This window comes from Helianthus annuus, chromosome 1 (assembly GCF_002127325.2).
Source record: "Helianthus annuus cultivar XRQ/B chromosome 1, HanXRQr2.0-SUNRISE, whole genome shotgun sequence".
Classification (NCBI taxonomy): Eukaryota; Viridiplantae; Streptophyta; class Magnoliopsida; order Asterales; family Asteraceae; genus Helianthus; species Helianthus annuus.
Window position 1 is genome coordinate 120,203,240 of NC_035433.2, and position 27,887 is coordinate 120,231,126.

At 34.7% G+C, this 27,887-nt stretch overlaps 1 protein-coding gene and 1 long non-coding RNA gene across 2 annotated transcripts; one reads left to right on the forward strand and one right to left on the reverse strand.

Annotated features, from left to right (window-relative positions):
* Window positions 1-3,649: 3,649 nt before the first annotated feature.
* Window positions 3,650-5,983, forward strand: LOC110875049 (high affinity nitrate transporter 2.6). The gene is made up of 3 exons (XM_022123305.2): window positions 3,650-4,513; window positions 4,602-4,717; window positions 5,035-5,983. The coding sequence occupies exons 1-3, from the start codon at window positions 3,734-3,736 to the stop codon at window positions 5,705-5,707; spliced, it is 1,569 nt and encodes a 522-aa protein (XP_021978997.1). The 5' UTR covers window positions 3,650-3,733; the 3' UTR covers window positions 5,708-5,983.
* Window positions 5,984-23,252: 17,269 nt separating this feature from the next.
* On the reverse strand, window positions 23,253-24,246 carry LOC110938912. The gene is made up of 3 exons (XR_004864680.1): window positions 23,865-24,246; window positions 23,462-23,574; window positions 23,253-23,356 (listed from the first exon to the last, which is right to left on the reverse strand). It is a non-coding gene; the product is annotated as an uncharacterized LOC110938912 (long non-coding RNA).
* Window positions 24,247-27,887: the final 3,641 nt, after the last annotated feature.

Consider the following 27,887-nt stretch of genomic DNA (forward strand, 5'->3'; position numbering starts at 1 on the left):
CAGCACGTATTAATGTGAAGAAATTAGATCGTAACGTAAAACATATAAAATAATAACTAAGTCGACTTAGTGCCCGCTCGTTGCGATGAACCTGTTATGTTAAACGGGAAAAAACGACGTAAAAACGTTGAACCGTACACGTACGTTGCGTCGTGTTAACTCGCAAATTTAGAACGAAATGTTACGAGATAAATAAGGTTGAACCACACACGCACGTTGCACTGTGTTAACTCACAAAATTTAGAACGAAACATAAAACAAATATTTGCGAAATGTGATAAGTATAGGGGACCAAAGTTAAAAATAAAAAAAATTGTGAGATTAAATTGGAAAAGATGAAAACTTTTGGGTTCAAAGGGAAAAATTAAATAGTTTTGGATTAAATGTAAAATCAACTTTTTTTAAAAAGACCCCTAAGCACCCCTAAGCATAGTGTAGAACACTTAATGCATAAATATGTTAGAAATTTATTAATAACTAGTATTAAGCACCCCCGCGTTGCGGCAGGGGCGAACACTAATGTCACCCTACTGCCAGCAATCAACACTGAAGTTGCGGCGTGTTAATGCGAAGAAATTAAACCGAAACGTAATACATAGAATAAAATAACTATGTTGATCTAGAACTCGCACATTACGATGAATCCGCGTCTATTTTTTTCTCGTTTGATAGGTTCATCGTAATCTATATATAATATATATCATTACCACTATACAAACCATAATGCATACATTACAACAATCATTGTATCAATATGTTGCAAATTATATTTATAAAAGATTTTCGCTAAATGAATTAGATTATTATAGATAATAATAATTTACAAATAAAACAACACAACTTTGAATGGATCAAACCGATTGAATTTGGTAAGATAATGAAATCATTATTTGATTAGGGTACAACCACTTAAGCACAATTTACAATCATACATGCATACAAAACAAATTAAATTTGGTTAGATAATGAAACCACTATTTGATTAAGGTACAACAACTTAAGCACAATTTACAAAAATGTTACAAAATAATAGTATATAAATAATTAGATAATGAAACCATTATTTGATTAAGGTACAACAACTTAAACACAATTTACAACTATACATTCATACCAATGTTACAAAATAATAGTATATAAATAAATAAATTAGATAATAAAACCATTATTTGATTAAGGTACAACAACTTAAGCACAATTTACAACTATATATGCATACAAATGTTACAAAATAATAGTATAATAATAATAATAATAATAATAATAATAATAATAATAATAATAATAATAATAAAAATAATAATAATAATAATAATAGTAATAATAATAACAATAATAATAATAAAAATAATAATAATAATAATAATAATAATAATAATAATAATAATAATAATAATAATAATGATTGATAAAAACAATAACTGTAATTAATTAATTAATAGGAATAGGAATGGTAATGTATACTTTCCACTTTCTACATCCAGCTCTTATTTAGGCTCCCGCGTCCCAAGCGCGTAAATAGTTTTCTTTTTTTAAAGGCGTAAATAATTTAATTAAGACGGAGAAGTCAAAAAGGCTAATATAATATTATAATATTATATACACACACGTAGACCATAAGGAAAGACAAAAGTTGCTAACCTTTGTTTTTACAATGAACACCAGTAACAAAAACTAGTGTGATTCGTTTGCCGTGACCTTACGGTGGTTATTGGTTCGCTTTGCTTTACTTTACGGTATTCGTTCAGTTTATTATAGTATTGGTATGATATTGGTGCTTAGTATAAGCATAAAAAGAAATATGTTAAATACGTATTTTACATCGAGTGAAATATCATAAAAACAAATACCAGTACTGATACCAATGTTGTTTCGCCTTATGTGATTAATTCGTTCCGTTACCATTGTGGTACGGTTACCCTACCAATGTTATTTGCCACGTCTATGAAACCATTAAAAATGGATATATTACCGGTACCGATGTTATTCGGATGATATCATCTCATTTTTTTACAGGAAATAACAAATAAGTAACTATATTTGACACACTCGAATAAATTATTTATCGAATCTTAGATAAAAATAAGCACGTCGTAACGTATATTTGAAATTTATAATATATTATATTATATTGCTAAAATAACGAAAAAAAGGTAAACGTGTTGCTTTATAAGAAACAAAACCGCAATTTAATTTGATGACACGTATGCTTGTCAATCGATTACTTATACATTACTATTCACAACTCGGTTTTGAGTTAAAATTTATATATAGACGTAAACGTCACAACGAATATTGCTTAAATGATGAAATGGAAAACGCTCCACTTTATAATACAAACCAAACTGTGACGTAACTTTGTCTACATGTACGCTTATGATTCGATCACTTGTACATTTACAGTTCGGTTTTGAGTAAAATTTGTATCTAAACGTAGATTAAAATAATGATGTAACAACGATATACTCAGAATTCTGTAAAAAATCGTATCTTAAAAGTTATAAGTGGAAAACATAATATGTTTAAAAGAGCATAACGTCACCTTTTTACGCTCCGTCCCACTCCTTCCTTTTTTGCATCACGTCACTTTTCTGACATGTGCTAGTGTGGCTGCTATATGTTACATAACACCCACTTTTCATGTCATCCACTCCGTACAGTGACGGAACTAGCCCAAAAAGTTTGAGGTATCCTAACTTTTTTTTTAGGCTCTGGGGTATCCTTTATATAACGGAAACGGAATTGAGAGATAATTTTACACTACGGAAATTGAGTTAAGGAGTATTTTTACACTACGGAGACAGGGTTGAGGGGTAGCCCGTGCTACCCCTACTTTCACTCTAAGTCCGCCTCTGACTCCGTATAGTCTTAGTAGAATTTTATAAACAGGACAAGCGAGGATCGAAACAAGTCTATATATGGATGCTACTTGGAGAGGTTATGTAACTAGAATGAGTACAATTAAGTTAAAGAGTTAAGTGTCCATACTAATTATTGGATTTGCGATTTTAATCTTACAAGCATAATAATGAGTAGTTGTTGGTGAACGGTTAGTGACGAAAGTGTAGCGGAGGAAAGCTAGAGTGTGGAATCTTCGTATGTGTTAAAGATAAGTAAATGGAGTTTGTATGGAAATGTATTTTACATTTTCAAGTATATTTTAAAGTTATTTTTGGTAAAAATGCTTTTATTTGGCCATGTTTATAAATGTACCCTTTGTAAGTAATCAAGTATTTTAATCTTCTGTCAAATGAAATGTACATAAAATGTCCAATAGACTAATGCCTTGAACGATAAATGGTAATAAAACTGTCATAGATAAGTAACCAAGAACTATATTATTGATGAAATACTTTCAAATTATGTAAATTTCTTTTTATGTAATCAAAGACATACAAAATATTATTGCTGGAATATGGTTTGATTGTTTAATCACTTAGGTATGGTAGTAATTGAATTTGAATGAATCCAACAATATTTGAAAAAAAATAATAATGAATTGACTTGTTTAATCAGAACTCTTGTCTATTTTCCTTCCCAGCCCATGTGAGTAGGAACTGAGTGGAATATGCTTTTGCAAATGTCAACTCTCAAAACCTCCATTTTGTCTATAAATAACATCAAATACATCTCTTATAAGCACACCTACATCTTAATACTTCATATCTTATCATATCCTCTTCACTTTACGTTTCTTCATTCCCAAATAACTTTTGTAGATCAAGAAACGACAATGGCTTCCTCATTCACCATCCCAGAGCATGAAGAAGTCATCTCCATCCCACCAACCACCACCACCACACCCCACCGGACCTTTGCTCTACCGGTGGATTCAGAACACAAAGCCACAAAGATGAAGATCTTCTCAGTAGCACAACCGCACATGAGAGCATTCCATCTTTCATGGCTCTCATTCTGCACTTGTGTCATCTCCACATTCGCAGCCGCCCCACTTGTCCCGATAATCCGGGACAACCTCGACCTCACCCGGGCGGACATCTCGAACGCGGGCATCGCGTCCGTATCGGGCAGCATCCTCTCACGCCTCGTGATGGGCGTGCTGTGCGACCTCATTGGACCGCGATACGGTTGTTCAGTTATTAACTTGTTGGCTGCTCCTGTGGTTTTTAGTGTGTCCTTTATAGCGGATGCTGGTGGCTACGTGGCGGTCCGGTTCATGATCGGGTTCTCATTGGCGACATTCGTGTCGTGCCAGTACTGGACAAGTGTTATGTTTAATGGGAAGATTATTGGGGTCGTTAATGGGGTGTCCGCGGGATGGGGCGACACTGGAGGTGGGCTTACTCAGCTCCTAATGCCAGTGCTTTTTCATGTTATTAGTCAGATGCTTGAATGCACGCCTTTTACAGCTTGGAGGATCGCGTTCTTTGTTCCGGGTTGGTTTCATTTGATCGTTGGGGTTCTTGTTTTGATCTATGGCCAAGATTTGCCTGATGGGAACTTTGCTCAAGTTCGAAAGGAGGGAGGAGCTTCAAAGGATAAATTTTCAAAGGTAAGTTTTAGATAGTTTGTGTTATATGATCATAATGTTATAACTTGTAAGTTATATTTATAAAGGAGTTTTGTGTAATTTACTGCAGGTGTATAAGAATGCTGTCACAAATTATAGAACATGGATCTTTTTCTTGATTTATGGATATTCAATGGGCGTGCAGCTTTGCTTAAATAATGTCATCTCCGAATACTTCTATGACAGGTAGCTAAACAGACTTTTTTTTTTTAGTAAATTAACTATTTCTCGTTAAACTTGATAAGAAATTACATCGAAAAAACAACGGACAAAACTTTATTAAATTTTAATTTACTTGTTGAAACCAAAACTTTTTAGTGAAGGTGATTATAAGATTCTTTTATCTATAGGTTACAACTAAGACTCAACTTATGTTTTTCTTAGATACTAAAATTTTATATGTAAAAATTTAGCAAATTCTGGTGACTAGGGATCAGATTGACCCCCTGATTTTGTGTCAAGTCTATCACTAATCCGTGGTTCAACTTTTTTATGACTCTTAGGTTTAGTTTAAAGCTTCACACAGCCGGAGTAGTGGCAGCCAGTTTCGGAGTGGCTAACTTCGTCACCCGCCCATTCGGGGGCTACTTATCCGACCTATCCGCTCGCAAATTCGGAATGAGGGGCCGACTATGGACATTATGGATCACACAAACCCTAGGAGGAGTTTTTTGCATATGGTTTGGCCAAGCCGATACGCTACCAATCGCCATACTATCAATGATGCTAATGGCCTCGGGAGCACAAGCCGCATGCGGTGCAACTTACGGCATTATTCCATTCGTGTCGCGACGATCCCTCGGCATTTTATCCGGTTTAACAGGTGCTGGTGGCAATCTGGGTGGTGGTTTGACACAACTTCTGTTTTTCTCCGGTGGTAGGTTTTCAACCGCCATGGGGCTGACGTGGATGGGTGTTGCTACCGTGGTGTTAACGGTTCCGGTGGCTTTTATTCATTTCCCGCAATGGGGGAGTATGTTTTTACAGGCTTCAAAGGATGAGAAATACAATGAAGAGTATTATTATTGCTCGGAGTATAGTGAGGAGGAGAGAGAGATGGGGTTGCATCTCGGAAGCATGAAGTTCGCAGAGAACAGCCGGGCGGAGCGCGGTAAGAGATCGGTGGCTGCTGTGGCGGAAACCTCGCCGGACACCACGCCAAACCACCACGTTTGAAGGATCGGAGAAATGAATAAAACTAATAAAGTTGTAGGGTTGGTTGAGTAAAGAAATAAAAAAAGAGTGATAGTATAAGCAGTTGTACATATTTTGCCGTACTTCTCGGAGCTTTTGCTTTTTGTAAAAGGTATCCGGGTCTTTTTTCCTTTTCTTTTTTCTACTTACACTAGGGTTCATAATTATCATTATATTTCTTTTAAAATTTGTATAATTAATATTTTATTTTGTAATAGTAAGTTGTTGAAATATATGCATTTCACTTCTTTTAAGTTACTTTTATGAGAAGTAGGGTTAAGAGTGGAAGGTATGGTTCAATCACTCTAGAGTGTTTGAGTTATTCTCTAACCAATAATAGCATGTCATGTCAAGTTCACATTTCACTCCTTATTTTGTACTCAATCAGAGGGTGTGGTTCAAACACCTAGAGAGTGATATAGAATTTAAAAAAAAATTGTGATTGGTTGAAAGGGGTTAGGACCCACCATTAAACTCCTCTCCCTCCTCCTTCCCTCCTCTTCCCGCATCGGTGACTATACACCGAAAGCATTCAAACAATAGGTGACTCAAACAAATGGAGGTGGTTCACCGTGGTTCACCGATCGGTGAAAGGAGTCACCGAAGTCACTCAATCAATCCACACTGTCCTCCCTAAAAATGTTAATCATCATCATAGTAAATCTCATCAATAGAAAAACAAAGGTAGGATTTGAGGAGGGTAAGATGTAGACAGTCTTACCTCTAGCCGATAGGAATAGAGAGACTACTTCCAATGAGACCCCCGGCTCGATAGTATTTTTGCATCAAGCCTTGGACATAAGGCACATAACACTCAGCAATCGAGACAAAGACTGATTAGTGCATGTACCTTTTTGTCTTTCAGCTATCAACGCCACCACATGATGCATGATTAACCATCCTCAGCTTTTAATGTTATTTTCATGAAATTAGTAAAATAACATTAAAATTAGTGCACTTTACACTACTAGAAAAATTAAAATTTCTGACACCATTTTCCATAGGAAATGCGTCACAACTCGCGATTTTCTACGAATTTGTGACGAAATGCATATGTAGGAAAACCACTCGTAGGAAACTGGTTTCTTACGCATTTTCTACGCATTTTCCTACCCATTTCTGACAGAAAAGGGCTGTCACAAATTGCTATACATTTTCTACGCATTTTCCTACCCATTTAACGGAAGTTAATTTTTTATTTTTGCTACACAATTGTCACGGAATTTAATTTTTATATTTTTCTACACAATTGTCACGAAATTTAATTTTCTACGAATTTGTGACGAAATGCATATATAGTTAAACCACTCGTAAGAAACTGGTTTCTTTACGCATTTTCTACGCATTTTCCTACCCATTTCTCACAGAAAAAGGCTGTCACAAATTGCTACACATTTTCTACGCATTTTTCTACCAATTTAACGGAAGTTAATTTTTAATTTTTGCTACACAATTGTCACGAAATTTAATGTTTTTTCTAGTTTTATTCTATTTATAAAACATCCGAGAGATTGGATACAAAAGCAAATAAAACTAAAAACTATTGTAGGATCGATTGCTGACCCGAACGAGTCGTTCAGAGGTTAACTCTTGCGTTTCAGATGCGGAATAATAAGAAATGCAAGTAGATATAGCTTGTTCTTCTTCCTAATTGCTTGTTGTATTGATTAGAAACGTTTTACAGCTCAAACGTCACACCGGCAGAGCTTCGGCGTGGAATACAAAGACTTCACTCCTGAGGATCGCTCAAGACACATCTATATATAGTGTTCTGGGTCCGCTCATGTGGACATGTCCATATGAGCGATCCAGACTTGACACATAAGCGACCCATACATGTTCATATAAGCGATCCAAGCCTCTATGACCCTATGAGCGACCCTAGCTCCTAAAACCTATATAAACACCTGTTTTCTCGTATTTCGTGCCCTATGCTATACAATACAATGTAAGACCTGATCCTAGACGGAATCAACAGATGTAGTGCACCAACAGATGACTCCCCCTCAGATGTTGATGGAGTCGCCAACACACCTTGACTTCAATGCTGTGCCTTCATATCTTCAAGCTGGATCAGTCTCTGGGCTTTCTCTTCTTTCAATCTACAGACTCCCCCTCTCGATTTACTGGCATTCTTTTGTTCTTCAGTAACATCTTCAGGATCTTTGTCTGGCTTTCAAACACTCTAACTCTCTTGATCAGATCTCTTGATTCCTTAAGTTCATCAGCATCAATCGATAACCGAGATTTTCAGAATCAGAATTGATCAACCTGGCTCTCCTCCAATCTTTAGAAACCAAAACCTGATTACCTGCACAATCTTAACCCAGAAATAAATTTTCTAATTTTATCACATATCAAATACCTGTGCACCAACATATGACTCCCCTCAAAACACTCTATGATGAACCACTTGAAGAAGGTTAGATTAATACAAACATTTAGATTTTCACAAACACTCCCCCTCAAATTCTGCTCATCATGTTTAGCACTCGGAATTTTGAAAATCAGTTTTCCAACGTCAGTTGTCGAAAATCTTTTGACTTTTTCAAAAAAAATATGCTAAAACACACACTAAAATCTTTTTGGATTTTTGAGAGAAATTATCTGACATCACTAGAAAAAAACAAACATATAGAAATGTAATATTTACAAACAATATTTTTATGAGTTCGTGGAAGAGGATCATATCAGGTTATGAGACAAATCACCAACACCGTTAAGCTTGATTTCATTTTAAGCTTTAAACAATTTACCTAGATTGTCAGTATATTTGTCCTCTTAAATTCTCAACACAAATTTCAATCGATTCGAGATACGATATTAATGTTTTAGAGACTTAAACTTAATTGTGTATCACTCCACTTGAATATACTCCCGTATCCAGATCCCAAATATTCAGTCTTACAGGTGAGTATACCACAGCTGATATCTGTAAAGGGGTTAGGTGCGAAACCGTGAGAGCTCAGGTCAGAACTTCCGTTCAGCATAGAGATGACGGCTCGACTTTTGGTGGGTCCCCTTTAGAGGATCTTCTTGCATTTCAACAGCAGCGACTATCAATTTTATTGTTTCATCAGCATGCTGAGGGCGAAGCTTATGTTTTAAAGCTTTAGCAGAAAGTATTATCCGGGGACTAGGTCAGTACTTCCATACAGCAGAAGTCCCGGGATAATACCCCAGATATCACTTAGTATAAAGACCTAGTATCTCAGAATATGGGACCTTTCAAACAAGATTTCGGGGGTTACCCATATATTCAAGAATAGTTACCCACGAATTAAGCAAGTTTGAATTAGGTTTATATCTCGATTTCAATTTACTAAATGTGCGACAATCTACTGACACATCCGCAGTAAGATTGTTTAACACTTTTTAGACTTTACATTTCTTTAGCGCGTCGTGATAGTCCACTGATGTACTATCATTTCCTCTTTTTCGCAACAAAACTCATTTTTGATTTTATCATGTTTTTGGCATTTCAAATTTTCAAATGTTTTTGGATTTTCTGAAATTTCCCTACTCCCCCTAAAATGCAAACACATTTTAAAGAAAATTTGAAAACTTCTAGACTCTTGACCTACTCGAAACATAAAAAGTAAAACACACTGTACAGAAACTCGACAACTGACACTGAATCACATCAAATCGCCATTCACTAGGCATAAACAATCTGAACTCCCCCTTTCACAAATCATTTTGTCATTTAGATTTCAAAACACTTAAGTTTGTTTTAATCGAAATGACTTTTCCGGAAAATGAATTTGTGTTGATAACAACCACTTATAGGTTTATCAATTTTAAAAACGGGGATGTGGTTCATCATCTTGTCTATCTTTTGCCAAATATAGTAAATCAAGCACAATTTAATGTCCTTGATTGACCATTTTCATTTAATAACCTTCTGTATCACTTGCAAATGTAATTACTTCAAAGTATCCAAACATCTCAAAATTTAACCACAAATACCACTTGTGGGATCAAGATTACCACTTGTAGATACCCAAAAACTATCAATTGTAGGAATGTTACGTCTACATCACCATTTTACCAATCAAGATGTCGATTCCTGCTTCGCAATTACCACCCTGTAAGCCCCGGCGTAGTCCTTTCACCTTGCAAAACATTCAAACATTAATCACAAACATTCAAACTCATACGTCAAAAACTAGAGTGATGCCGATTCCTGATCCACGATATAAACTTGGGATCTCCGGCGTAGTCCTTCGACTATTCTGGAAAACAAACTTCCCTCCAAGTCTTCTCAGACTTGAGGGCTTTCAACTCTTCAGCTGTAGGGTTGTATGTCGCCTTTTTAGTTGCGTAAAAATCTTTTACCCCTTTAGCTCTCCCACTCAACATTTTCCCAAAAATATTTTTAACATTCCCGTTGAATGTTTTCTCGACATCAAATTCTTTTTCTTCATTGTAAAATTGATTTGAAATTTCAATTTTACCAATTTTCTTTTTAACTTCTTCAAATTTCTGTGATGGAAAAACATCATCATTCACTGAAATTTTCTCCACAACTTGTGGCTCTTCTGGCTTTGTGGAACCAGATTCATTGCCGACCTTTTCTACTACCTTTTTTGCAACCCACACTTGGTTGTCATTTCCTTTTCTTTTGTAAAATTTTGTCTTTGAACATTCCCCAACCTCTTGTTTCGAATTTTCAAAAATTTTAGATTTTTCAACAACTTTTTCTTTCATCTTCTGAGAAACTCCCTGTTTTGTTTTGATATCTTTCGGACAATTCGATGCAATGTGACCAGCTTCATTGCATTTCAAACAGGTTTGAGTATTTCTCGGATGAAATACTCCAGTTCCATTCTTTCTCCTTTCAGCAAGAAACTCTTTGTTAGACTGTCTCCAAAATGGTTTCTGCTGTTCGTCTTCCGAGCTTCCACCTGATACAAATTCAGTGTTTGATTTAGAATTTTTCTCATTTTTCTGATTTTCTGGTGGAATAAAACCTAAACCTTTCTTTTTGTATCTACGATTTTGGTTAAGTTTCTTTGAAAAACCAGAACCAGAATTGTAACCTTTTTTCTTCTTTAGACGTTGTTGAACTCTAGAAGTATATTTTTTAGGTTTATCAAAACTTTTCAAAACCTTTAATTCAGGAATATTTACCTCTACTAATTTGAAAGTTTTGTTGATTAATTCTGTTTTAATACTCATTATCGGAAAATCTTTGTTGTAATATAATTTTTCAGAACCATTCAAAGTATATACAACTTCGAATGTTTCATCATTCAAATCTGCCTTTGATAACAAAAATTCTTTACTATAAAACCGTTTAGTCGACGAATTTTGACTGTTGACTGACGACTTTGGCTTTTCAGACTCAGATTTCGACTCTGTCTCCTCATCAGTATCCAACACCTGATCGACCACCTTTTTGATTAATTCAGACTCATGATCAGTATCGGATGAGGTAAACGTCACATCAATGTTTTCTGGTAAGACGTCAGTTGTGTCGGTTTTAAGCTTTATATTGACTGCTTTTGCAAGTTGCTCCTCATTTGGTTTCCTAGGTGAATACCCATCCCAAATTGGAGGTGGACACTTGTTATAGCTAACAGTCGGTTTCTTACCACAATCTTTCTTTTCTTTCGGCTTTTCGTCTTAAAAAGCTTCCATACCTGCAACAGTTGGGTAAACACGATCAATAAGATAATCAGAGGTAGAATAACTCAATAATAACCTCCTAATCCTCTCATTTTCAATCTTTTCAGTTTCCAACTCTTGCTTCCATTTAGCACTTTCTTCAATGTAGAAATTTATAGCTTTTTGCTTCGACATTAAAGTTGCATTCATCATAGTCAACGCCTGTTCTCTTTCTGTGTTTGTCTTTTGGAGACCAGTTACTGTTTTGTTCAAGACATCGTACGATTCTTTCACGTAGTTTAGATTGAACAATAACTGCTCTTTCTTCTTTTCGTACTCAGCTATGATGTCGTCTTTGGCTGCACAATCCTTGCATGCTTCCAGACACTTCTCACATGGCTTGATGACTTCAACAATTTTTTCAACTTCGACTGTTTTTACAACTTCAATTACTTTCTCTACTTCAATCACCTTTTCTACTTCTTTCACAACCTCACCAATCTTCTTAGCAACATTTTCAGCATTCTGAACATCACCTTCAGATTCAGATTGTTGTTCTTTAGCAACTTGTTTCTCTTTCAGTTTCTCCATTCTTTCTGCAAAATAAAAATGAAAACTTTCAGGAGATAGATGAGATTTTGCAATATTTATATGTTTCTCTTCCTCATCATCACTGCTACTATGATCTGGTGATTGATCAAATTGAACTGATTTTTCAGAATCAGCATCAGATACACTAGAATCAGATGGTGTTTTGTCAAATACAACATCCTGTTCTTGAACAGTTTCATCTTGTACAATTTCATCTGAACTATCTGAAACATCCCCAGAGTGTTCTGAAAGTCTATCAGTACTATCTGAACTTTCATCAGATGATACAGACTTTTCATCTCCACTTGACACATTCTCTCCAATAGATCTCATCCAAGTAGCAAACAAATTTGGCTCTCGGACGATCTTGGCAATGAAAGCTTTAAAACCTCCCTTTTCATCCACGAACATATCCCAACTGAAACCTTCTGGTAGTTTCTCATCATCTTGATCGATAACACGTTCTGCTGTGGCTTCAGATGATATGTAATCACTCCAGCTGAAATCTACCAAACATGCTCTCTTGGGATCTTCAATCTTTCTCCCATGAGCTGTCTGAGGTTCTTGGGATTGACCGACTTGCTGATAGATAGCTTTGCGGTAGTAATCATCTTTCCCAAATGGATTCTGTGCTCCGCTAGCTTCTCTTCCTTTGCACTCCCGCTTGAAATGGCCTTTCTCCCTGCATCGAAAACAAGTAACTTTAGATTTATCGAAACCTAAAGTAGAAACATGTGCATCAAGAAAGTCATTTCTCCCGGTAATGGTTTTGAATTTTTCAGCTCGACGAAGAACACTTGCAAGACACCATTTGATATCCATGAGTTCCATTTCCTCGGCGTCTATTTGATCGTAATCCTCTTTGGTGAGCATAGGATTTCCGATCCGACCAGCAACAAGACCTTCATAAGATAACAGAACAGAACCCAGAAGTGCCATATGGTCTTTTGCAGTGTCTTCAGAGAAGCTTTGACCTTCTGGAAGGTTGAGAGCTATGTTGCACTGAATCACATATCCGTTTCCAGTTTTTGTACTCTGAGACTGAAAACTTGTGTTAGTCTCTTTCGGATTCACACTCGGAAACGATGAAAACCCGCTGCTGCTCTTGTTTGAACCCTGATCAACTTTTTCTGATGAATCTCCAACACTGAAAGCGGTTTGAATCTTTGGGCTTTTTTCAACTTCAGAAACTGGAATACTACCTTTATAGTACATTTTAACATCCTGTTGACCACTCGGGTTATTCATCCTGGCTATCTTCTGTTGTTCCAGATCCTGTCCCTCTATTTTCTCAATAAACTGACCAATTGTTAGTTTTTCATAGACACCCGTGTTTTTCAATATCATCAAATACGTTCCCCACTCTTTCTAAGGTAACGCATCAGCCAACTTATCAACCCATTCCTCACGACCTTTTTCAACTCCCAACATTGATAACGATCGCACTAAGTGGCAATATCTCTCGATTAGCTTTTTAGTATCCTCTCCCGGCAAACTGCTAAACAAATCAAATTCCTTTTTAAGCAATGCCTTCTTGCTTTTGAGCATACTTTCACTACCCTCGAATTTTACTTTAAGAGCATCCCAAATAGATTTAGCAGTTTTGTCATGCTGTAGCAAAATGAATATATCTTCTTTAATCGCCTGCTGTAACAAACTGATCATCATTTTTTCTGCTCTATACATTGCACGTTCTTGTTCTGAGAATTCAGATATCTGTTTAATGACTTGCAACTCTGTTCGAGGCAATGTGTACTTTTCCAATATGCATTCCCACGATCTGAGATGATTTGCCTGAACCCAGTTTTCAAACCGATCCTTCCACCCATAATACTCCTCAATGCTCATCAATTTCGGGGGCTTTTGAGTCGTTCCCGTCTCATTTTCTAAATTCATTGCTTGAGCAATTGCGGCTGGAGTAGTCGATGTAGCAAAGGCGTTGTAAAACTCAGAATTCATGATGACTTAGCACGATTTTCAAGACAAATGACAGAAGAGCGATCCAGAGAAATTCTTAGGAGCGGTCCAGTACAATGTCTTTGAAACAGATCAGAATACTACACTTGAGCGGTCCAGGTGACTAATTTTCGAGCGATCCAAGATCTGTCTTTCAAGCGGTCCAAAGATGTTCTAAGGGCGGTCCAGAAAGGAACAAATGAGCGATCCAGAATTATGCACACGAGCGGTCCAGAAACTAATTTGGAGCGAACCAGACTCAAATCTGTACGAATGAGCGGTCCAAAACAGTGACTTATGAGCGGTTCATGATGACGTCATTTGAGCGATCCACATTCCGAACATGATTTGGTCCATAAAAACTTTGAATTTTGACTTCAAACTTTCCAGGATATATCTAGGTATGATAATGAACAATTTGTGAGATTTTGAATGAGTTTCAACCGTGAAATCTCCCCGAATCAGAAAAAGAAGGTGTAGAAGTGAGAAGAAACAGTGAAATCCGGCTATAATCTGTAGAAAACCTCCTCCCAAGCTCTGATACCACTTGTAGGATCGATTGCTGACCCGAACGAGTCGTTCAGAGGTTAACTCTTGCGTTTCAGATGCGGAATAATAAGAAATGCAAGTAGATATAGCTTGTTCTTCTTCCTAATTGCTTGTTGTATTGATTGGAAACGTTTTACAGCTCAAACGTCACACCGGCAGAGCTTCGGCGTGGAATACAAAGACTTCACTCCTGAGGATCGCTCAAGACACATCTATATATAGTGTTCTGGGTCCGCTCATGTGGACATGTCCATATGAGCGATCCAGACTTGACACATAAGCGACCCATACATGTTCATATAAGCGATCCAAGCCTCTATGACCCTATGAGCGACCCTAGCTCCTAAAACCTATATAAACACCTGTTTTCTCGTATTTCGTGCCCTATGCTATACAATACAATGTAAGACCTGATCCTAGACACCTAGACGGAATCAACAGATGTAGTGTACCAACAACTATAAAAATTGAATAACATTAACCATAAATTTATACAAATTTACATACAAAAAAATGTATAAAATCTACGAGCATAAAGAAAATAAAATTACATATCCTACACACGGATGGTTGAATCGCATTCCCAATCGAAATCTAAATCCAAATCCAAATGGCAACTTATATTCATTCTTGCTTGCATATCCGACACACGGATGGTTGAAGTGGAGGTGCCAAGCAACATGTCAACAACTTCTCCATTGATGCCGATAAATATCAGACAATCATCTTTTTACAAACATAACACAACAAGATTAGCCCGTATACTCTAAGCTAAATGAACAAGATCCATACTCCAGATCTGATATAGCATCCGGTTACTGATATAGCATCCGGTTACTGAAATAAAAATTTCTTCAAAACAGGACATGAAAAAATTTCTCACAAACAGAAGGGTTTACCGAGAAGTTTGTCAGTCGGAGATAAAGACCGTCGCCGTGAGCGGCGTCTCCGGTCGCAGGCCCTCTAAAACATCATCGTCTTCATCTGATCTCGTCACCACCATCATCATCATTCACGGCGGCTCCATCCTCGCCCGCGTCAGCCGCCGGAATCGAGAGAGACTAGAGGGCGGTTGGTGTGTGTGTGTGTGCTTGCAATTATAATCGAGAGGGGGGTCGTGTGCTGGTGGGTGTTGTCGGAAAAGGGGGAATCGAAGGGGGTGTGGCCGGTGAACCGACCAGTGGTCTCTCTCACACATATACACACAAACACTCATATTCATAGAATAGATTGGAAGGTGAATCAGTGGTGTTCATTGTTTAAATTTTACTTCTTTTTCTTGAGAGAAGAAGAACCCGATGCCTCTATTTGATGTGTGAGTGGGTGGTGCTGTGCTTCTGCTATTCATACCCTAATCTTGTGCCCAAATTTGTGTTCATCATCTTGTATAAAAATCTTATTGTCGGGTTATAGGGAACCGAAGGGGGGTGGGGGTAGTGAAACGAGATTTTGTGTCATGTATGAGGTGTATAGGTGAAGAACCATGTGTTGTAGGTGAGATTGATAGGGTTTTCTTCAGAGAGAAATTGAGAAGATAAGATGCAGGACTTTGAGGGGTTTGGGTAGCGGCTGAACATTTGGGTAGAATTAGGGTTAAACTACTCTTTTATACTTAGGGTTATTTTAGTGGGATTTGGGCTTGGGCCCAAGGCCCACAAGCCTAATCTCATGCGTTTAAGCGGCCCGAACTTATTTACGAACCGGTTTTTAAAACCCGAACACTCCGTAACGTTGTAGAATAAAACTTTAGGATCAAATTATGAAAAATAGAGTCGGTAGTCGCGTTTGGCGTGTTTGCTTGTCGTTTACGATAATAATTGCGTAAAGTTGCGTCGTTCGCCGTTTCAATCCGTTTTTCGATCTGCTTTCGACTACGGTTATTAAAATTTAATTACGAAGCAAAATATATCGTAAAATCTCAGTTTTAAAGGTAATACGCGTCTCCGATGCTTCGGTTCGATTCAAATTCAATCTGAGCATGAGCATAGCTCCGCTCGCTCGTCGATCGCTCGGTTTCGCTCGAATTATTTTTATTAATAATTAATATATATATTTATATTATAGATTTTATAGATTAAAAACCCAAAAAAAAATATAATAGCCCAAAAAAACTAAAAGCCCAAATAACACTCAATCCAACTTAATATTTAATATATAAATCTACGTATAATGTGTTGCTTTTGTATTCGCACTTTAAGTTAGAATTTGTTTTTGTTGAACGAAGCCTTATTATTCAATCGAGCGAAAACGATCCGCTCGCTTTTTTTAGGATTTGATAAAAACCGAGCGAAACCGAGCCGATCGATTCAAATTCAATCCGAGCATGAGCATCACTTTTGTGATCGGTTTTACAAATTTGATCCGCTCGGATCGGATCGGTTGTAATTCAATCCGAGCATGAGCAGACCCTCGATCGGATCGGATCGGATCGTGAACACCCCTAATCATAAACACCATTTATTATCGTTTTAAAAATCTGTTAATCGCGTAATTAGAGGCGTAAATTACCGGTTGTCACGTTAACCCACCACCACATCCACCCCTTCACCTTCACCCATCATCACGAGCGTCGTCGAACCCAAATCAACTGCCGTCACCGCACCTAAAGGACATAACGTGCAACGTTTTCAAACATTTAAATATTTTTTCAATTCAAGTTTAAATTTAGAAGGTTAAAATATGGGTTGTTAGGCCATGTGTAAAGGCACTAGTTAAAAATTTAAATACGGTAATAAATTTTCCATCACAAATGCGTAGCAAGTTGCTACACATTTCCTACGCAATAACTTTTCCATCACAAATGCGTAGCAGGTTGCTACACATTTCCTACGCAATAACTTTTCCATCACAAATGCGTAGTAAGTTGCTACACATTTCCTACGCAATAAATTTTCCATCACAAATGCGTAACAAGTTGCTACACATTTCCTACGCAATAATTAATAATAATGCTGATTAAACATTAAAATATAATCTAAGTATAATAATAAATATTTCGTCATAAATCCGTAGCAAGTTGCTACACATTTCCTACGCAATAAATTTTCCATCACAAATGCGTAGTAAGTTGCTACACATTTCCTACGCAATAATTAATAATAATAATGATTAAACATTAAAATATAATCTAAGTATAATAATAAATATTTCGTCATAAATGCGTAGGAAGTTGCTACGCATTTCTGACGCAACAATTAATATCTAAATGAATTTAACATATAAATCTAATTCCAACAAATAAATAATAGTTCCGTCGGAAATGCGTAGCAAGTTACTACGCATTTCCGACGCAATAGTTAATAATAATAATAATTAAACGTTTAAATATAATTCAAATACAAATATAATTCATCCGTCGTAAATGCGTAGCAAGTTGCTACGCATTTCCGACACAATACTTAGAATTAGTATTTTTATCACTATTGTGTCACAAATTGGCCAAAAAAAGGTCTTTTTTCTGTAGGAAATGCGTAGTAAATGTGTCAGAATTTGTTACACATTTTTTGTGTAGAAAATTTTCGTAGCAAAATGACCACTTTTCTAGTAGTATTTAACTTTTGTCCTCCAATGGACCACACATACATACATTATATGCATATACCGTAAGAGATAAAAAATTAATATATACATTAAATTAAGTAGAATCTTAAACATATTTGAAGCGTGAGAGGATTAATTACACATGGTAATATTCAAATAGAGTCACAAGTGACTCATACGAAGCTAGTACTAATAAAGTATTAGAATCCAAGCATGAATGTGACGGACGTCCAGCTCAGATATATATCCTGAAATAAATGCAGAAGTACTCAAACACATTGAAGCTCTGGTGTGTGACTTAATACATACATGTTAATATTTATTATTAAAATTGCTAGTGTTTTAAGTAAAAATAACATGTACTTATTTTTTTATAAAACATTACCACATGCAACATCGTTACCTTTTTCTTTAAATTGGTAGGTATTTATATATAACTAGGTTACACTATCGTATATGATGTCATATAATTAATAATAAAAATTCATTTTTTTTTTAAACTTATGCATTGCACATTTAAATAAACCCGCGTATTAGACTAAGAGAATAAAATATAATTTAATTTGTTAACATATACCATCGTGAAAATACATATACTTAATTAAAAAATGATGATTGACGTGGTAGTTACAAATTTAGTATTTATTAGCTTTAATTTTTTAATACCACATATTTTTTTTAGTATTTTTACATATTTTATTTTTATTATTCTTACCATATTAAATATTTGATTTTTTTTTAAATTCACTCATAAACATAATTATCATCATTGTTTTTTTCGTTTTTTTTAGATTTCAACCAACATAATTTTGATCTTAATGAAGCTTTTAAGTAAAAAAAAAAAAAACTATAAGTTTATTTAAAAATTTTATAATTTATTTCATATTAAATTCATTTGGTTAATGATATAAATACAATCTTCAATTAAAATATATATATATATATATATATATATATATATATATATATATATATATATATATATATATATATATATATATATATATAGGATGAAGATCAAGGGAAAACTCTTCCAAATTTTGAAAACTTAGAGAACATGGCCTTCTCATGCGAGTTTTGCCCCCATTTTTTTTTCACACCAATAGATTAAAATGTTATAAAAGACTTTCGTAAAAAAATGAAAAAAAATTCGAAGTGGTGTTTTCGACTCCTTACATCAAATGTAAAAGCTGATGACATAAGCATGACATCACTCTTTACAGCATTTACGATTGCCGTAAATGATAAAAAACTAGTTTTTTTTTTGGAAAAGTTGATTTTTTAGGAACTTTGGTAAAAAAAAAATTTTGAAAAAAACTTTTGTAAGGTTGTGTTATCTAAGTTCTCACAACTCATATGAGTTTTCATTTTATCCTATCGCTATATATATGTATGTATGTATGTATGTATATGTATATGTTATTGTTATTGTTAATAACTAAAACCAATTAAACACATCCCGTTAGTTTATTCTAATGATCAAATGTAAGCTTAAGGAGCTATGCAAATATCTTCTACAAAATGAGAAATAGCTTAATTATTATTTATTTTAAACTATGACCATAAAATAAAAATTATTTAATATTAATTATATAAAATTAATTTTAATTAAATAATATATATTTTTGTTACTTTTCCAACCTTCGGTAATTATATTTAGAAATAATTTATACTTATTTGTTACATAATATATATATATATAATATTTTTATATGGTAATTAAACTTATATATTATGTTATGTGACTCAGAGAATGAGAAATAAATTCTTAAATTTTTATATGGTAAGTAAACTTACGTATTATGTTATGAGAATCAGAGAATCATAGGTAAATTCCTAAATCTCATCCTTATTTTGAAGAATAAGACAAGTTGAAAAAAGCAAATGAATGCATAAATGTTTTTTTTTTCCTGAAATTTTTGGATAATATATATTTTTGTTACTTTTCCAACCTTCAGTAATTATATTTAGAAATAATTTATACTTATTTGTTACATAATATATATATATATATATATAAATATATTATATTTTTATATGGTAATTAAACTTATATATTATGTTATGTGACTTAGAGCATGAGAAATAAATTCCTAAATTTTTATATGGTAAGTAAATTTACGTATTATGTTATGAGAATCAGAGAATTATGCATTCATTTGCTTTTTTCATTTTGTCTTATTCTTCAAAATAAGGATGAGATTTAGGAATTCACCTATAATTCTCTGATTCTCATAACATAATACGTAAGTTTACTTACCATATAAAAATTTAGGAATTTATTTCTCATTCTCTGAGTCACATAACATAATATATAAGTTTAATTACCATATAAAAATATTATGTTATGTGACTCAGAGAATGAGAAATAAATTCCTAAATTTTTATATGGTAAGTAAACTTACGTATTATGTTATGAGAATCAGAGAATCATAGGTGAATTTTTAAATCTCATCCTTATTTTGAAGAATAAGACAAAATGAAAAAAGCAAATGAATGCATAAATGTTTTTTTTTCCCTGAAATTTTTGGATGATAACGAGAAGACTCTTAAATCTTAAGGACACACAGTGTGGAGCACAGGGAAGGGATCAAGGAGGCCAGTAAAGCCCATCCCCGTCTGGGTAGCCGGATCCAGTGTAAAAAAAATCTCGGTGAGTAGGGACTCCGCAACGAATAGCGGGGATAGCTGGGAACTTTTTTTCTTTTCTTCGCGCCTTCATTTTGGAACTATTGCAAAGTACTAAAATCATATGTTTTAAAAATATATAGATCATTTATGTATTTATTTAATCATAAATTAGAATAGAATATTAATTACTTAATTATATTATTAATAAATTGAAATAATGAACGTCATCGTCAATAATTGGAATCTTTTATTAGAAAACTAGGTTATCACCCGGGATTGCTTCCCGGGCTCGAGAAAGTTAGTTATATTAATTATTAATGATCGATATATTAACAAAATAATACAAACATATTGACATATTATATAAATCACTTTCAAAATGTTGCTTGGTTTTAAAAGGCATGAGGCGCTACCGTGCGTTTTGATTCCAAAAGCTAATGCGTATTAACTATAAAAAACATCAACACCATGAGTATTATATTACAAAATGCAAAATATTGTTGTATGATATGAATTACATACCAAATCCTCTTCCGGATTTTGACCCACAGATGCTACACTGCCATAGATCCTACAGAAGCAACAAAGGAAAAATCGTATAATTATATCATATAAGTAAACTACATGGTATTTAATCGTTTGAAAGTTTTCTTGCATTTAAAAAGCACTCAGTGTAGTTGCAGGAGGAAATGCACCTAACGGGTGATGCCCAACATTATTATGTACAGACAAGCACCACCTTTGTTTTGCACGTGGAGAATAATACTCCGCCCAAACTTCCGCCAGTAAGTTATATCCTATAGGCAAGTGTTATATTGCACTTATGAACAAAGATTAACAAAAAAGTGAATGAAAAGGGCAATATTATATTCTTAATAATCAACTCATAGCTGGACGTTGACGCTGATGATACAAGTATTGCATCAGTCTTCGTGAACACACGCCACTATCATAGGGCCGGTTGACTGCAGATCCAATTCGTTGAACATTTTGCCTAGAATGCAGCATTTGCTGCTAAAGCAAGTGAGCTCGCTGCACAGGTGGCAACGACTACAGCAACTATTGTTGCTGATACAAAGCTTGCGACTGGTGATTCGGGATTTGCAACTGCATTGACTCCTGTCTTTGCAACATCTGTCTCAATGTTTGCTGCTGTAAGATATCTTCCTGCTGCATATCAATTCGAGGCTTCTTTTGCAAATGGTATGCATTATCATGCGACCCGTGAAACATTGAACTCGACCCAACTCTTGGATTAGGTAACGATGCGACAATGGAACCTCCGAGCCAAAACGCTGATTCTAACTCTGTTTTAACCCAAAACACTGTTTCTAACACTTTTTTATTTTCTAACATCCGTTTTAACCCAAAACCCTGTTTCTAACATTCGTTTTAACCTAAAACACTGTTTCGAACATCTATTTTAACCCAACAGTGGTTTCAAATAGTAGTTAAAATACTGTTTCTAACATCTGTTTTAACCCAACAATGGTTCAAAAGTGGTTAAAACAACCCAACAGTGGTTTCATACACTGTTTTAATTTCTAACATCTGTTTTAACCCAAATGCCACCCAATAGTGGTTTCAGACATCTGTTTTGATCCATCTGTTGACCCAATAGTGGTTTCAAAAACTGTTTTAACCTAACAGTGGTTTCAAACATTGTTTTAATTATATTTCTAACATCTGTTTTAACCCAAATGCCACCCAACAGTGGTTTCAGACATCTGTTTTGATCCATCTGTTGACCCAACAATGGTTTCAAAAAACTAATCTAACCTAACAGTGGTTTCAAACACTGTTTTATTTTCTAACATTTGTTTTAACCCAAATGCCACCCAACAGTGGTTTCAAACATCTGTTTTCATCCATCTGTTGACCCAACAGTGGTTTCAAAAAACTGTTTTAACCTAACAGTGGTTTCAAACAATGTTTTATTTTCTAACAGTTCTAATAGTTTTACAGAAGATTATCAAAAAACTGTTTTAATCTAACATATTTGTTGTAAGGAGTTGGTTCACGCAACTACACTCTGTATGCTCTTCCTAAACAATCAACGCAAATAAATTAGAATAATAACATTTGTTAGCTTTGACCAGATTAATAAAAATACACATGAAATTAATTTGAAAAAAATAGACTCTTACTTAAGTGTAAGAACAACTCAAGACGGGTTCTTAGAGATATCAACTGGTTGGCTACCTTCCAACACTTGATTTGCTATAAATCCCTTTTACTGTTATAGATAAAAATAAGGTTAAATCCTATGAACAACCTATAAATTTATGAAGAAATTGGTATTCGTATGAATAACAACCTTTAAAAAGATGTCCTAAAATCCTATGAACATAAGTTTAGCTTTTAAAACTAAGTAACGCCTTAGATGAAGATACACAATAAGTCTTCAATGTACAATCTATATCTACATCATATACAAATCAAATAAAAAAAATAACTTTGAAAAAAAATAATATAACGGATTTAAGTTCTATTTATTAAAAATAAACCCAAATTAAGTGACTACCGACTACTTCGAGTCCTTTGACATGTTCTTTTTGTACCTAAATTGTTTCGTATTATTTTCCATAAATTAGACCAAATAAATATAATAATTTCAGTAACATGTATTCTTAATTGTATTCCCTTTTACACATTATAAAGACAAATGAATATAATAACAATAACAATGGATCATTACCATGGTTTCGCCGGATGCAAGTCAACTGACTTTATTCTTTCTGATCTCTAAGCAAGCTTCCTCAAACACAAACAAAAACCAAAATATCTCATCATCGTCAATAACTTTGCACCTTACAACAAACATTAAAACAAATCGAGATCACTATTCACTAACAATACCTTAATATCGAGTCTGAGAGGTTGCACCAGAGCAAAAAAGACAACAATATACATAACTTCTAACCACCATCAGCCTTCAAAAAATATCACCAACGTCAACACCTACACTTGGGCTGCGGTCAAACCAGATATGATCAGTTTAAAATGTTTAGTTAGTTATACTGGCACTCTCTGCTTTGAGTTTTATTGTACCAAGCATTTCAAGCATATGATGATATTTTGGATGTTTTATTGTTTATAAAAAATTGATCCATACGATTAAACCTTCTTATATTCTAATCATTGACCACTTGATGACCTCTATAAGGTCAAACCAACTCACACTGCCAATCATTAACCAAATCTTACCACCGGTAACACAACTATAACACAACAGATTTCTAACTAATCGGTTACTGGTTACCTGCTGAAGTTGTCATGAAAGATACGGAGGGGCGGCTTCTTGTCCGTTGTCAACAGCAATGGCTGGTTCTTCCATACTTCAAGTAACAAAAAAAGGTTAATTAGTTCAACCTAATTCATAACAATCTAACTATACAAAAAGACTGTAACGAATAACCCTTTTAATGGGAGTTTAATTATGGGTATTATCATGAGAGAACTGGTTTCAGAATGAAAAGTGCGGAACCAATCAACTGGAGTTACACAGAGCAAAATCTAAAATTTTACCAGCTAAAAGCAAAATCATGATAAAAACCATAATCAAAGTCACCAAAATCTAAAATTTTACAAGCTAAAACCAATCAGTGGGCTTGGAGATGCACTTTCTTCATTCTTGATTAGCTGTCCCATAAATTTTCCTAAAACAAAAACACATACATACAAGAAGTGAGAACTTTCTACTCTTCTAACTTCAATTCAAAGTCACAAATGTAACATGTCTAAGTGGCAGATTATGGGCCTGCGTTATTTCTTGACTACGCTTACTATTATCTTGCTAAAATTACAAACAGATAATAAAAGAACACAAGCTCAAAGATCATTAATTCTAAAAGCTTGATTGTCAGACCATGTGTTATAGAGGGGCTACGTTGAGAAAAAAAAGTGCTGCCACATGGCACCAAGTAGAAGCCACCTAAGCAACCATCATGCCCCACGCCCCAACGGCGCCCCACCGTGGTCTAACAACATATATCTCTCTATCTGTATTTATATTTACAGTGGTCTTGCCAACGCACAAGCTCGAAAAAAATGTAGCTAATAAACAATATCCATTAGAGTTCATTAGCACTCTCCAACCCTAAAAATCACCAAATTAGCACAAAATTCTCATTTCTGAAAAAACATAAAAACATATCTAGTGTTTTAACTTGTAACATTTCAACATAAGCTACTAATTCACAACACTGATTCAATTAAACAATCATCTAACAAAACTGAACAAATATAATCCATACATATGATACATAGTGCAAGAAAAAGAGTACCAGAGGGTGTAGACTTGTTGTGTAATGTGTTTTCATCCGATCTTCGACGTCCATTGACTGTAACAAAATAGAGGATAATATGATCGGTAATCGGAGTTAATTATAAGCATAAGGATCACTTGTTTGTGGTATTTATACGGAAAAAAATATAAAATTAACACAAACCCTAGAAATTGAAGATAATTATAAGCAAAGTAATCAACGCCGCCGCGGGGTACACCTCGCCACAATCAACGGAACAGAAGATGAGGGTGAATTAAGAGATGGTCTCTTTCTCCCAAATCCTCTCTTTCTCTCTCTGGTTCTCATTCGCTGCGATATGTAGGTGAAAAAGATAAGAAAGCAGGGTAGGGAATGGACACGTATAAAATGAAACACACAATCGAAGAAGGGCCAAACCAAAATCCATATCACTGAAGGTTGAATGGAGCAGATGATTGAAGAATGAAGGCATGAACGAGAAGGTTTTGAATTCTAGGATTTGAGGAAAGAAGGAGAGATGTAGGGTTTCTTTAGGAGAGAGAGGCGAGAAAAGGGAAAAAAGGTAGCCCTCATCTAATGACACGTGACCCAAATAATTTTCATTTATTATATATAATAGATGATAGATGTGATAATATCTATAATGATGTGTTCTCGAGATTGATAAACAAAAGAAAGAAGAGAAAAGATAATTAAGGAGAGAAAAGAAATGGATGGAAAAGGAATTAAGGAACTAAATAAAATGAAGGGAAATATTAGTTTAATTTTATGTTTCAAAGTTTGAAGGAAAAACAGGAAACCTATAAGAAATCTTCCCTTCACTTAGAAGGAAATTCTTTCCATTTCCATCCTTTGATAAACTCAATTCAGGAACACAAACTTTTTTAGTTTCATTCTACCCTCCTTCACTAAAAAAACTCAGATTCACAAATTTTTCCCACTTAATTTTTTTTTTTTTTAAATTTAAAGACTAGGAACACAGTGTAAAGCTACTAAAAGAATCATATTTACAACTTAAAAGGTGACTATTATGTAATACGCACGTAAAAAGATAAAATACAAGTGTAAAGTCTATGTTATATATATTCGATAGTTGATGATGCAATTTATATATATTTTTTTTCTCTCGCAATTATAATAATTTTTTTTGAACGGCTAACGAATCCTTCAAATGGGATACTGGCAAAATTTACCATATCGAGATACACTCGTCTCCGAACCGGGGAAAAGCCTCACCTAGGGCCGAAGCCCGTGAACACTCGCCTGAAGGCATGACAGTGCAGTGAGATAAAACTCGCTCAGTTCAAGGATCACACTAGCAATCTCCACCTATTCACCTAGCTGGTCTCCCATCATCACCAGGTGCCACAGAAAATAATAAGGATGGCAGAAATCGAACGTGGGTCTCTTAAAACATCAAATGTCTCCCTTACCATTCCATCACCACCTCATCCGCGGCAATTAGGCCTTTCGGCTATACTTTAACCTAACTTAACTCCACCTAAGTGACACATCAACTTTTTTTAAAGTGGCGTAGTGGAATAATGCCCAATAACGCCCCTTCCAATCATTAAACAATTATTATTATTTTTTTAAAACTTAAAATACTTCATTAAATTAAAAAAAATACAATACTAGAAATAAAAAATAAATAAAAACCGACTAAAAAAATACATTAGTTTTCGTCTTCGCTTTCTTCACCCTCGCCAACTTCGTCTTCCTCGTCCTCCGTTTCTTCTTGACCCTCAGGTGGTACATACCGAACCGACCATGTTTGAAAGAACGCTGATTCAATAAAAAATAGCCATTAAAGAACTAGCTGTTGCTAGTTTATGATTGGTCGGTCAAAATGCTCGCAGCGTGTTTGAAAGAACGCTGATTCAATTTTTTCAAAAAAAAAAACGCTCGAAAACGCCCCTATGTAATGGGTTCCGGGCATTTTTCGGCCTTATTTATGAACTAAAAAAAAAACGGGGGGGGGGGGGGTCTAAGGAAATGGTTTAACATGTTAACACAGATAACTTATTTAATGCACTTTAATATTGGGTTTTTGTCTAAAAAAGAAAATAATAATTAATTCAAACTCTTAACATTAGGTTAACATGTTAACACATAACTCATTTAATGCACTTTAACACAAGGAAGGAGTGGTTTGCAATGTTAGTTAACGTGTCATGTCATTGTTAACACTCTAGATGTTAGAGCACACCCCATGGCCTTATAACAATTGTTTTTTTTTTTTGAATGGCAAATTTGGATCACTGACAGACCACTGGAGTATCATCGTCCCACCAGTGGAACCACCCGATCATATCGGGACCTACTAGGCATAATGCCTATACACCAATTCAGGAGGAAACCCAATAAATATGGAAAAAACCCCCTTGTAGGAATCAAACCTAGAACCTATTGGTCTCAAAACTTTATCTCACCTCCAAGATACCACTAAGCTATAAACACATTGGTTAACAATTGTTTTAGATCCTTTAAAGTAGTTCGAAGTTCCATTAACGTTTGCATTGATTTTGGTCAACTTTTTTAATTTCCTGGCGTGCAATCCTTGCAAGTTGCAAGTTGTTTCCTCGTTCTCAGGCCACTTGATGATTTATTTATTAGTTTAAAAGAGCAGCCGTGTATTAATTCAGATCTTCTTTAATTAACCCTTAATTACCCTGAAATGACATCTTTTCATTCAAATATTCAATTGAGAGTTTCTTTCTAATATTTTCGTAATATATTAGTGTGCATGTTATGTACAAAAGACTTGTTTTTATTAACAAATATATGTACAAATTAACGTACACTACATAACTCTCAACAAATTTCATATGCTTATTTGAATGATTTGGTTATGTGAGTAAGTAAATCTATAAAGAGTTTAGGTAGTGTTTGGTATGCAGGAATGAGAGGTGGAATGAAATGGACTATTATGAGAGAATGAAAAAAATAGTGTTTGGTTGGTCGATGGGATGGAATCGTCTATTGCAAAATGCATTCCATTCCCTCAAAATCATTCA

Bases quoted from the DNA above. Each gene is read 5' to 3' on its own strand.
- LOC110875049 (XM_022123305.2), top strand. From the start codon at position 3,734: ATGGCTTCCTCATTCACCATCCCAGAGCATGAAGAAGTCATCTCCATC. The intron at 4,514-4,601 runs GTAAGTTTTAGA...AATTTACTGCAG, and splicing joins CAAAGGATAAATTTTCAAAG to GTGTATAAGAATGCTGTCAC. The intron at 4,718-5,034 runs GTAGCTAAACAG...TATGACTCTTAG, and splicing joins TCCGAATACTTCTATGACAG to GTTTAGTTTAAAGCTTCACA.